This window comes from Penicillium robsamsonii (assembly GCF_028829455.1).
Source record: "Penicillium robsamsonii strain IBT 29466 chromosome Unknown utg000002l_segment0_segment0, whole genome shotgun sequence".
Classification (NCBI taxonomy): domain Eukaryota; kingdom Fungi; phylum Ascomycota; class Eurotiomycetes; order Eurotiales; family Aspergillaceae; genus Penicillium; species Penicillium robsamsonii.
In genome coordinates this window covers 3304783-3316530 of record NW_026643220.1, presented here as the reverse complement: position 1 = coordinate 3316530, position 11748 = coordinate 3304783, and the positions used below count along the sequence as shown (strand labels likewise).

The 11748-nt window shown below is 49.0% G+C and overlaps 6 protein-coding genes across 6 annotated transcripts; 4 read left to right on the top strand and 2 right to left on the bottom strand.

Moving 5' to 3' along the window:
* Nucleotides 1–277: 277 nt before the first annotated feature.
* On the top strand, nt 278–888 carry N7447_004528 (PPP1R11/YPI1 family protein; the record flags this gene model as incomplete). Its single annotated transcript, XM_057228803.1, has 2 exons — nt 278–488; nt 581–888. 2 exons carry the CDS (start codon nt 278–280, stop codon nt 886–888), a joined length of 519 nt encoding a protein of 172 aa, XP_057088144.1.
* Nucleotides 889–1381: 493 nt separating this feature from the next.
* On the bottom strand, nt 1382–3478 carry N7447_004527 (shugoshin family protein; the record flags this gene model as incomplete). Its single annotated transcript, XM_057228802.1, has 4 exons — nt 1382–2307; nt 2368–2900; nt 2954–3365; nt 3430–3478. The coding sequence occupies 4 exons, from the start codon at nt 3476–3478 to the stop codon at nt 1382–1384; spliced, it is 1920 nt and encodes a 639-aa protein (XP_057088143.1).
* Nucleotides 3479–3824: 346 nt separating this feature from the next.
* N7447_004526 (DASH complex subunit DAD2) lies at nt 3825–4280 on the top strand (the record flags this gene model as incomplete). Its single annotated transcript, XM_057228801.1, has 3 exons — nt 3825–4014; nt 4059–4118; nt 4168–4280. The coding sequence occupies 3 exons, from the start codon at nt 3825–3827 to the stop codon at nt 4278–4280; spliced, it is 363 nt and encodes a 120-aa protein (XP_057088142.1).
* Nucleotides 4281–5141: 861 nt separating this feature from the next.
* N7447_004525 (uncharacterized protein) lies at nt 5142–5489 on the top strand (the record flags this gene model as incomplete). Its single annotated transcript, XM_057228800.1, has 1 exon — nt 5142–5489. One exon carries the CDS (start codon nt 5142–5144, stop codon nt 5487–5489), a length of 348 nt encoding a protein of 115 aa, XP_057088141.1.
* Nucleotides 5490–6082: 593 nt separating this feature from the next.
* On the bottom strand, nt 6083–7797 carry N7447_004524 (cytochrome P450; the record flags this gene model as incomplete). The annotated part of the gene is made up of 4 exons (XM_057228799.1): nt 6083–6390; nt 6441–6559; nt 6615–7372; nt 7429–7797. The coding sequence occupies 4 exons, from the start codon at nt 7795–7797 to the stop codon at nt 6083–6085; spliced, it is 1554 nt and encodes a 517-aa protein (XP_057088140.1).
* Nucleotides 7798–9260: 1463 nt separating this feature from the next.
* On the top strand, nt 9261–11560 carry N7447_004523 (glycerol-3-phosphate dehydrogenase GUT2; the record flags this gene model as incomplete). Its single annotated transcript, XM_057228798.1, has 4 exons — nt 9261–9691; nt 9790–10049; nt 10108–11436; nt 11484–11560. 4 exons carry the CDS (start codon nt 9261–9263, stop codon nt 11558–11560), a joined length of 2097 nt encoding a protein of 698 aa, XP_057088139.1.
* Nucleotides 11561–11748: the final 188 nt, after the last annotated feature.

Below are 11748 nucleotides of genomic sequence, written 5' to 3'. Positions count from 1 at the left end.
CCAATTCAATGTGAAGTGGCCAATCCGTAAGTTTAGAGGGGTTGTATATATGAAAGTTAGACAGGTTGATTTTCATATTAATCTTATACAAATAAACCAATGCCTGGCTAACTTCATTTATTGTAGGGCCTCGTATATATATACATGTATGTACGTATATGCTGGAAGTGAGGAGATCAGACCAAAGGCGGTGAATCCTTACCAATTGCATCATCAGAAAAAGTAGTCTTCGGATCTTTTGATTCTTTTCTTTGACCTCCATTCTATCCCCACCACAATGTCTCGAACACGCCAGCCGACGTCAAATCCATTCCAAACCACCACAGAGACCGCACAAGACTCCTTAACAACCCACATCCCAGCTACCCTCAGATTACGAGCAGAGGAAACACCAACTGACACCAGCGAAGAAACATCGTCTTCTCGGCGAATCAGATGGAGCGAAGATGTTGTAGACAATGAGGGCATGGGCAGAAAGAGCTCAAAAGGTATATATCTAATCTACCCATTCTATCTATCCCAATTATTCCCAATTTTTCCCAATTATTCCCCACATCAGCAATGATTTAACCGCCACCAGTATGCTGCATCTACCACAAAGCCCGACCAGTAGGAGAAAGTAGCTCAGAAGAGTCCTCATCTAGCTCATCGGAGAGTGACAGCGAGAGCGAAGACGATTCTCGCTCTGCCAGAGTCAATCGGGCTCGCCGCACACACTCACACAATGGAGCGCACGGCGATCACACATCCCACCATGATGAGGGGTGTCGCCCGAGGGATCACAGATCTAAGCCGAAAAGCAAGCGCAGGAAGCCGAGTCCGAATGCGTACGAGAAGATGCCTAAGCCGTCAAAGAATCAAAACCAAAACCATGCGCGGGGCACTTGACCTGGTGTTGGGGAGGGGCGGGGGGTGGGGAGTGTTCTGAGTGACGAGGCAATGCAAGACAAGGCAATGAGGTGGAACCACACAAAGTCCGAGGCCTTGGGTTTTGGGGCCTGAATGCACAGCCGTACAAATCATCTCGGCCACCTTTCCCTTGGCTGTGACGGACCTCAGTCTATGCGCGGTGTGTATGACATCTGCACGACATTGAGCCAGACACCTCATCCGGCGGCGTGCAAGAAAACGTACAATGGCATGCCAAATCTATCTACGGTGCGCTGCATGCGACGCGGTGGTTGAATGGTCCTTGAAAGAGCTACTTGGCCGACTTGAAACATGTAGAGTAGAGTAGACAAGGTAATGAAATTTGCATTGAGAAGATCAGGATCGCAGTGAGGGGGTATCTGAAATATAACTGCAGCCCGGTCCGGTCTAGAATGATTGTACATAGGCGAAGGATAGAGAAATCCTGTTTCTGCAAGCGCTAAAGCGAATATCACACCATCATGCTTCTTCTCCTTGCGGCAACACGTTGACCACGTCTGACGTGACTAGTGTCCATCGTAGAACCATTTGGACCCGGTCCAAATGTGTCTTCATCTTCTAGAGAATCACCGATTGGGGATTGTGGTTCAGCCTGATCCACCTCGTATTGTGCCATGTTTGCGGTTGTACTCCTGGGGTTTGACGAGTGACGTCGAGTCTGACGCCTCGAATTCAATGATTCTTGAGATACCTGGGCCGAGATATCTGCGAGGCTGTCCTCAATATCTTTTTTGAGGTCAGAGCTTGGGTTCCCCGCTTCGCTGTCGTCCTTTGGGGTCGATGACACCTTACGTTTTCTCCGGGAGACCATTGCTAGCAACTGTTCTGAGGATTCATCCACAGAGAACGGATCGGAGCTCTTCGCGGCAAGAGTGAAATCAGCAGGGAGACTGCCATGAGGTTGGGTGTGGCCGCCCTCTCCGTCCAAACTTTCCCGACCTGCCTGGAAACTGGAGGACCTTCGCGATCCAAGTGCAACAGCATCAATCATTTCCTTGGTAGGGCGGCGCATCTTGTCTCGTAGATTAGGCTCTGCATAGCTAACCACAGCACCACGACGTCGGGAAGGCCGAGTTGCAGACTCTTCTTCCGTATTCATTGCATTCGGATGCGGTGACAGTGCTGGCTGGCGTGGGGCTGGCTCTTCCAGCTGGGGAGAGGCAGGGCGACTGGTACGCTTCTCTTTGTTTGAAGGCGCAATTCTGGCCACACGCGGCTTTTGATTGACAGCCTTGCCACCGAGTTTCTCGATATCCTTGACTTTCTGCGGCGAGTTCTTATTCTCATCACCCTTAGTAGGTCTTTGTAGAAGCTTAGAGTCCGGGTATGAAGATATGCGGGCCTTTTTTGGGGAGCCTAGATTTGAATTTGCACTCTCTGTTCCGGTTGTTAGCTACATTGATTGTAGGGACGGAACTGAAAGATGGCAGAACATACTTGGTTCGAGGACCTTCCGCATAGATAGAACAGGGGTTTTTGATCCTCTTGTCAAATCAACATGGCTTTTGGTGGGTGATTGGTCTTGCTGTGTATCTTCGAATGGGTTCATTTGCTTTTTTGGGCTGTGGCTGGGCCGGGTGAATTGGAATTCATCATCGTCGATATTAAGATTGGACGTGAACCGGTCATCGTCTTCGGGTATGTATTTGCGCTTCGTCGAAACCGATGCTGCGTGCCGTGTTGTATCAATGGGTGGACTTGGTTGCCGGTCTGTTGGCGCGGGGCTAATTTCAGGCGCAATAATTAAACTCGACTTCTTTTTCTTCTTGCGTGTTTCGAGAGTTGGAGGAAGTAATGGCTCGGGTTCTTCGGGTATATCATTGTTAATTTGGCTCCTGAATGTTGATTCTAGTGGCGATGGACTTGAATGTTCGATGGATGCATCTCCTTCCTCCGGCATAAAGCTGAGCTGTGGGGGAGAATCTAGAATGCTGTGGTCGCTGTGAATCAGACCGTCGAGCTCTTGGGGCCTAGGGAAGGAGTTAGCAGCTGGAATTGACCCGAAGATCCCGAAGATCCTTACTCCAGAGTCCGCCGAGGGTAATATTTGTCTTCAACAATGGCAGGAAGCCTTCCATCTTCGCCTCCCATCATGTCTTCTGTCCTCGGTCTTGACTCAGCTTGCTTTGGCCGATCAAACTCTTGGTCGCAAAGCTTGCCCACCTTGCGGGGTAACGAGCCCAAATCTGCCGCCAAATTGCTCAACTCGGCTAGTTTCGCATCCAACTTGGATTTGATGTCGTAAATCCCATTGTGCAGCAGTTTCCCTGCTTCCAATCTTTCGGTTTCCTGGGTGAGATTTATGACCTGTTTTCGGAGCGACACATTCTCCGAAAGTAGATGTGAGACTTCCGACTCTAGGCTCCGAATACGAAGAGATTGCAAGGAATTCACTCTCGCGATCTCACGATTTTGTCGCACAAATCTTCGTTTCACTGTATAGAAACAAAGCATGTCAACTGCTAGCTCAAATATTGTAATACAGTTATGCGCACTTACAGGCATCGATGGACTCAGCAGGAGCCGGGTAGTCATTCAACCGAGCCATGGTGTGTAGGTGGGGGCAGCGACCACTGCGTAATATGGATTGAAAGACAATCCTGGTGTGTAGGTTGGAATGAACGTGAATTTAATATCAAGTCCACAGAGCACACACCAGGAAATGACTGTGTGTTGGGGGGGAGGGGGTGTTGGGTCTTGAGAGGATACAAAGAAGGTAAACAGCGATGTCAAGTCCTTGTTGATGTTTGTCCACTTTGGGTTTAACCTGGATGAGTCAGCTTTGCCCATGGTCCCGGGGATGTCCAGGTACACAGAGAGTTGGAGAGATCTCATTCTTTACCTACTTCTTCTACAACTTTTCTATAATGGCATACTCCTCCCGACCAACCTCCATGCTTCCCGCTGGCTCATCGATGCGCCCCAGTTCGCAATCGCAACAATCTTCGGCGCTGTCGGCCCGCATTGCAGCCAAAAAGGCTGAGCTAGAGAACTTGCGACAACTACGCGATCTAAGTGCAACCTTGGCAATTCAGATGCAAGCTTTGGATAATAAGATCTCCACACTGAAAGATGGCACCGAAGGTTGGCCTATCTGTCCCTTGATTCGGGCTCGCTAACCGTATCAGCTGTTGCATGCGTGCTTTCCAACTGGGATAATGTTATTAGGGCCATCACTCTTGCCTCGAGTAAGTGCAAATATTTCTAATGCAATTTGTTATACTGATTTTTATGTAGGCAAGGCAGGCGGACTCTATGATCCTAAACTAGATCAGAATGTGGAGAAACCGCGTAATCTCCCATCAACGCTGGTTCGCATTCCAGCTGAGCCACGTGAGACTGGCGAGTGAATCAGACGTACTCTGTAACATTCCCAGCTGAAACCGGTCTCATCTTTACACAGTTGAATCATGAAAGTTTTATGAGCCATTTAATGGCTCGGTATCTCTGAGTTAACTCTTATGTGTATTGGGCTACAGAATTGGCGATTGCATTTTGGAGATTGCACTCGGACCTACCAAGTACTTGGCCCTCCTGTCCAGTACTAATGAGTGGCCTCGGAAAGAGAAAGGAAAAAAAGACTATCAAAAGAAGAGAAAAGTTCTTTAAGGTCCAATGGGAGCTTGTCGCAAGCCTGATTTCATGAGAATCCAGAATATTCTCAGATGACCAGCTGATTCCTAGCGTTTGGCGCAAGAAAGATGGTTATCTCGAAATGGCCGACAAATCACAGGGGGATTAAGGTCAATTTTTCCCCTCAGTTTTAATTGAAACTTCTGCACAGATAGCTGAAATATGGATGGATGTGATTGGTGTGTTCATACAAGTTCATAGGTAGGCATCATGAGACTAGTATTAGCGCGGGACATTCATACCAGTTCGAGGTTCCTGCAGATTTTAGGGGGGAAAAGGTGAAAGGCGAAAAGAAAGGCAAATGATTACCTATTTTAAGGTATGGTACCTGAGAAATACTTCGATTCCAAGTACTCCTTATTAGCTGCCTCCATATCTCCGGTACTTCCATCTAGCGTACCTTATATCACTCTTTTTCTTTTTTAAGCGCCCTAAGCCCAAATAATTTCCCTCCCCTCTTTTTTTCCTGCGCGATTATATTTCCCCGCAATAGCCGGGACATATTTTAGTGGTATGATGTGCTTGCTTATATTCTCTTCTCGCAATCTTCCTTGCACTTTACAATAACCTATTCTACCATGTCGACTGAATGGTCTTTGGACTTCTGTCTGGTCTGTGACCGTCAAACCTTGGGCGCTCCCTACTGTTCCCAAACGTGCCGTCTAGCGGAGCTGGACGAGATATCCGGGTCACGAAGATCGAGCGCAGCCTCTACACATTGGTCTGAGATCAACCAAGCTCAAACTCAAGTCGATGCCCCAGATAACTCTCGAATCCTATCTGCCTCCTCATCTCAAACCTCACTCGCTTCACTAAAGAGCAACACATCCACGTCCAATGTGGACCGGCTCCAAGATGAATTGCGTGATTACGCATCTTGCTTCGATCAAGTCCGCGACCTGAAACGACGCATGACTACCACATAATTTCAATTCGAGCCCCCCCCCCCCCCGGAAAATGCCTTTCGGCCACATCTCCCTGAATGCCGAAGGCAAATGCATGCAGCCATCTGCTTTTTGTGATATCTGATATTTTGCATGGGAATCAGGCGTTGGAAAAGATAAACTATTTTTGGTTTCTGTTTTGTTTTTCTAACCCCCCTCTCACGTCTTTGTTTAACGAACCTATACCCCCTCAACTGTTTTATATATATCATCATTTGGAGTTGAATCCTCACCTAATTAGTTTTTCTACCAGATTGCATATAATGGATATAATGGATATAATAAATATTTTGGATATTTTGGATATCTTCAAAACGTAACGGAAATTGTTAGTAGAGCCCAAGGCTTGGGCATATGTCCTGTCGAAGGTACCTTGAGGAACGTGTCCATTACCCAACCGGGAATGCTGGATATACCAGACCTCTCATTTCCTTGACACAGGCTATATGGAAACAATCCAAGAATGTAAGCCCAAGCTCTAGCCTAAGACATATACCCCTCGCCATCTCTCGACCGCATTTGGCTCTCTGCACAAGTCTGTTCCCAACCTGATGCCAACAAACAAGTGGCGCCATTCACTGCGCAAGTACTTTGGACAGAACCTTTTCATTCTTCGGTACAAATCGGACCTTATATTTTTGAGGAATGGCCACCAAACTAGTCGGATCCGAGTTACCCCGGAGAGGGTGACAGTCTGTTTTGTCATATGGTTCGAGGCGGAAGCTGTTGAGGGTGCGGATGAAGACGAGGTAGAGCTCACGATTGGCCAGCAGCGAACCGGCGCACATCCGGTAGCCTATACCGTACGTGAAGAGAGGCGCGTCGGGCTGCTCAAGCCAGCGTTCGGGACGGAACTCATCCGGGTCAGTCCACACATCAGGATCTATGAAGGGTTAGAAGTGTATGAAGGTGCTATGGGATGTCAAGATTCACCCATATTACATGCCCATGCATTCAAAAAGAACACCGTGCCCTTGGGAATGGCGATTCCCTTATAGGTGATATCCTTGACCGAGGTACGAGGAAGTGCTAATCGCAGCACAGTGAAGAACCTAAAGGCATGGTTAGTTCACCGTCCATTCGTCACCTAGTGAAATCAGAACATACCGAAGACATTCCCTGACCAGGGCTGCAATATACGCACACTTCTGATCATCGTCAGAAGAGCAAAGAGGTTCATCCTCACCATACATCTCCTGGATGGCCTTGGCGGCCCGATCTTGGATATCAGGACGCTGAGCCAGCAAACCCAGACTCCATGCAACCAAAGTGGTGACAGTATCAAGACCGCCGGAAAGCATAGTCAAACTAATCGACGTCAACTCCTCATTATTTAACTTGGCCTCCTTATCCATAATCACGTTGGCCTGGATACAAGGCTTATGCGTCCCCTTTGCCATGCGATCATCCAAGTCACTATTAAGCGCACCGAGATACTTATCACGACGGATTCTCATCTCGGCGGCTTTCTTCGAGTTGGAACTAAACGGATTCAACCGCAGAAGAGGGATATAATCCTGCAGGTTTCCAGTGGTGCTTCGGAACCGACTGATCTCTTCTTCCACCTCGGTAATCTCATCAAATAAGTCCTCTTCTTGCGATGCAATACGCACGCCCCAGTTCAAAGTCAGCGCCAAACTCAAGCTCAGGCGCTGGATCATGGGCATGGGGTCGACCGGTGTCTTTCCATGGTTTCCATATCTGTGCAGTTCTTCCACAAAGGCCTTGGACTCGATGTCAAGGTGAGACACGTACGTATCGACAGAGGGGCGATTGAGAGCCGACGCGGCGCCTTTTCTGCGTCTCTTCAAGGACTCACTGTAGGGCGAGGTACCGATAGTCGTTCCAGCGGTATTGGAAACAATCTAACCAAGTTGATCATCAGTTTTAGTTCCAACATGGCACAACTCCGATAACCAACCTTGTGGAACGTATAAGTCTCGGGTCTGGAACTCAAAGCCTGCGCATTTTGACTGAAAAGCACCTTTGCCGATGCAGCAGAGTTGACCACGACGACAGGGATGTTCCCTAGCTGGATCTGATAAACGGCGCCGTACTTTTTTGACCAGAGGCGATACTGTTCCGCGGCATTTGTGCGAATCTGCGCCAGGTTTCCAATCAACGGCAGTCCGCGCGGACCCTTCATACCCTTCACGCGGGCGGAATCTCGAATAAATTCATTAAGAATGACATAGAGGATAGGGACGAGGAGGGCTGCGGCGGCCAGTGAGTGGTAGGGATATTCAATCACGTTGCCTTGTAGCGATGCCAGTACAGCGGCGATGGCCATGGTGAATAAGGAATAGACGGGGAGTCTACACAAGCATAATCATGAACAGATAAGGAACCTACCAGAGGGGATATATATAGGAATATCACAGTCCCAAGGATCCGAATGGAACATTTCCGTGTTGTCACGGTTCGGGCGATTATCGATGTCTTTTTACCCCACACTACCCCAGGTCCTTTGCCAGGTCTTTTGCCAGGTCTTGTAGACGAGTGTACATACTCAGCCGAGAGGGTTCCGCACTACGGAATTCTTCCGCTTAGTCACGGGTAACCTGGCATTGACCTAGTTAACTAGTTATACATGCTAGTTATAACTATACAAATGTTATTAGTATTTGATAGTAGGTATATTATCCCTGATCCAAAGTGGTATCTGTCTTTTAAATGTTTCCGAGAGACGATATAAATGTCTAAAGGTTCCCATGTGATGAACTTTCTGGGATATCCAAGGTATCTCTCTAGACCTCTTTATTCTCTGAGCATCAGAAAATCCTTTTTTTTTTTTTTTTTTGAATAGTACTTCTATAGTTGTAGTATATCGAGACCTGGATAAAGGGGCTAGTGAAGATCATATCCACTTGCGCAAGGTCTTCTTTTTTCACCTTCTAGAAAGAGCCTCATTCGGCAAAATTTTCCAGTCCATAATTCATATTCCATGATAACATTCTTGGCCAAAACTGGAATTCTTTCTAGTGGACCCAGAATGGATAAGGATATGTGTAGGGGGGAATTGACCAATTCCAGTGGAGTAGATCCAAACAAGGCGTTCATAACGGGGCCCCCTGGGGCTGGGGCAATATGGTAGTCTGTGACTGGTCCATATTCATGGAGCTCTCAGTCAGGTGGCAGCGAAGAGATTGATCGAGTCCAGACCCTTTGTAGATCTGCGGTCCCGGAGAAAATTAATAATAAAAAAAAAAGTGGCCTGGAGGTGGGAATGCAGAATCGGCTTCCCGACATATCGGAATACAGACAAAAACCTCTTGGGGAGGCCCAATTGGGGAAGCTTAGAAACAAGGAAATTTCTTCGCGTCATGTGTCGGGGTAGAGATCCGGATGGGAGAGTTCCCACTTTAAGTCAATTGGTGGAATGAGAAAAAGAAGCGCATGGGAACGTAGCCCATCTCCACTGCCAAGATACTCCGATGACCATGACGCAGAGCTCTGGTACTCGTGACACCCCTACATTCATAGTGGAAGGTGTAGCGATCAGGTATCTGGTACCTTAGATTATCGCAAATCTTTCCTTTCATAGATATATCTTTATAGTTAAAAATAGGGAATTTCTCATAGCTAGGTCTTCCCGCCTTTCGCCGTCTTCTCCCCTCAACTTCTCAAACCTCTCCTCTTCCCCCCCCCCCCCAAATCTTCTCTCTCTCTTTTAGCACATATTTCCCAAGGGGAAAAATTACTCCCCGGCATATTTGAACATTTAAACATATTACATATATTCGAAAACCGATAATGGCCGCTCGGCACTCGCGCAAGCTCTTGAGACCTCTCCTCTACACGTCCGCGGCCGCCGCTGCAGGAGCAGGTGTTCTTTACATTTCTTACCGTCCGCGAAATATTCCGGGCCTCGAAGCCCCCGCCGTCCCTCCACCAGGTTACCGTGAAGGCAAGCTGGTCCCGCCTAGTTTCCCTTCAATTAAATCTCGCCTCGAACAGATTCAGGACCTCAAGCGCAGTGAGGACGAGGAGGAATATGATCTGCTCATCATTGGTGCCGGAGCCACCGGAGCTGGTATCGCACTAGATGCCGCCACCCGAGGCCTAAAGGTCGCGGTAGTGGAGAGAGATGATTTCAGTTCGGGTACCAGTAGTAAGAGTACTAAGCTGGTACACGGTGGTGTTCGTTACCTCGAAAAAGCCTTTTGGGAGTTGGACTACAACCAGTCAGTTTTCACCTTTTTTTTTTCGGCTTTTGTTTGGAAAACTTTTGGGGTTGAAATGACCGCATACTCAGACATCCTTGCTGACAATCACATCGCAGATATGCGTTGGTCAAGGAGGCTCTCAGAGAGCGCAAGTATTTCTTGAACACAGCTCCTCATCTGTCATCATGGCTGCCAATCATGGTACCTGTTCAGAAATGGTGGCAAGCTCCTTATTTCTGGGCCGGCACCAAGGCCTATGACTTCTTGGCTGGATCCGAGGGCATTGAGACCTCGTACTTCCTGACTAAGAGTAAGGCCATTGACGCATTCCCTATGTTGAAGCGTGATAACATCATTGGAGCAATGGTGTACTATGGTGAGTGAACGATTCTTTCCCCCCCCCAAAAAAAAAGGATCTGGGCTAATTTCCGAAGATGGTGCACACAACGACTCTCGCATGAACGTCTCTCTTGCCATGACTGCTGCGCTCTACGGTACCACCGTCGTGAACCACTTGGAGGTCACCGGACTGAACAAGGATGCGTCTGGCAAGCTGTGCGGTGCGCGCGCCAAGGACATCATCACAGAGAAGGATGGCCAGGTCGCCAAGGAGTTCAACATTCGTGCCAAGGGTATCATCAACGCCACGGGTCCCTTCTGTGATTCTATCCGCAAGATGGATGAGCCCAGTGTCAAGGAGATTGTGGCCCCCAGTGCTGGTGTCCACATCATCCTGCCCGGTTACTTCAGCCCCTCAAACATGGGTCTAATCGACCCTTCTACCTCTGATGGACGTGTGATCTTCTTCCTGCCATGGCAGGGTAACACCATTGCTGGTACCACTGACCAGCCCTGTGAGATTGAGGCCCAGCCCCAGCCCACGGAGAAGGACATCAACTGGATCCTTTCGGAGATTCGTGGCTACATCGCCCCCGATATCACCGTGGACCGAAGCGACGTCCTTGCTGCCTGGTCAGGTATCCGTCCCCTGGTGCGCGATCCCAAGGTGAAGAACTCGGAGGCTCTCGTCCGTAACCACCTGGTGACCGTCTCTCCGTCGGGACTGTTGACTTGCGCCGGTGGTAAGTGGACTACTTACCGCCAGATGGCAGAGGAGGCTGTGGATGAGGCAATCGACGTGTTCAAGCTCAAGCCCCGCCAGCTCACCAGTCTTCCCGACATCAGTGGTGTCGGTGGCAGTGGCCTGGTTGCTGACGGTGCCGTTCTCGACGGTAGCTGCCAGACCCACCAGGTGCGCCTTATCGGTGCCCACGGTTTCTCCAAGACCCTTTTCATCAACCTTATCCAACACTTCGGTCTCGAGACCGACGTGGCCAAGCACCTCACCGAGTCATACGGTGACCGCTCATGGCAGGTCGCTGCCTTGTCTTCCCCTACCAGTGAACGTTTCCCCGTGCGCGGCTGCCGTATCTCCCCCATGTACCCCTTCGTTGATGGCGAGATTCGCTACGCCGTCCGTCACGAGTATGCTCAGACCGCTGTCGATGTGATTGCCCGTCGCACCCGCCTAGCTTTCCTGAACGCCGAGGCCGCCCTTGAAGCCCTTCCCACCGTGATTGACACCATGGGCGAGGAATTGGAGTGGACCACCGCCCGCAAGGATCTTGAGTGGAAGGAATCCTTGACTTACCTTTCGTCCATGGGTCTGCCCAAGAGTTTCATGGGCCTTTCCCGCAATGATGCTCAGAGCGGCCGTGTTCAGCAGGTCGATGACAATGAGCGTGCGACTTTCTCTCGTAATGGTACGTTTTAACCCTTCATATCACAATTATAATGCTGACCATCCCAGAACCTCCCGCGGACATGATTGAGAGTGACGCGCGTGCCACTACTCCTGCTCCTGCAGCGAAAGTCACGCTCAATTAGATGATGTGTGTTATATATAGAGCGGGCTTGTATAAATAGAAGCGTTTTCTTTTTTTTTTCTTATTGTTCCAATATTCAATTCTCCGTGACTTTGAAAAATAAAGGAAACCTCAAACCCTAAAACAAAATGCTTTCATAAAAAGACACCTTCACATTCGGAAAGTGCCACCCTGAGTCTGCTTGTAGTT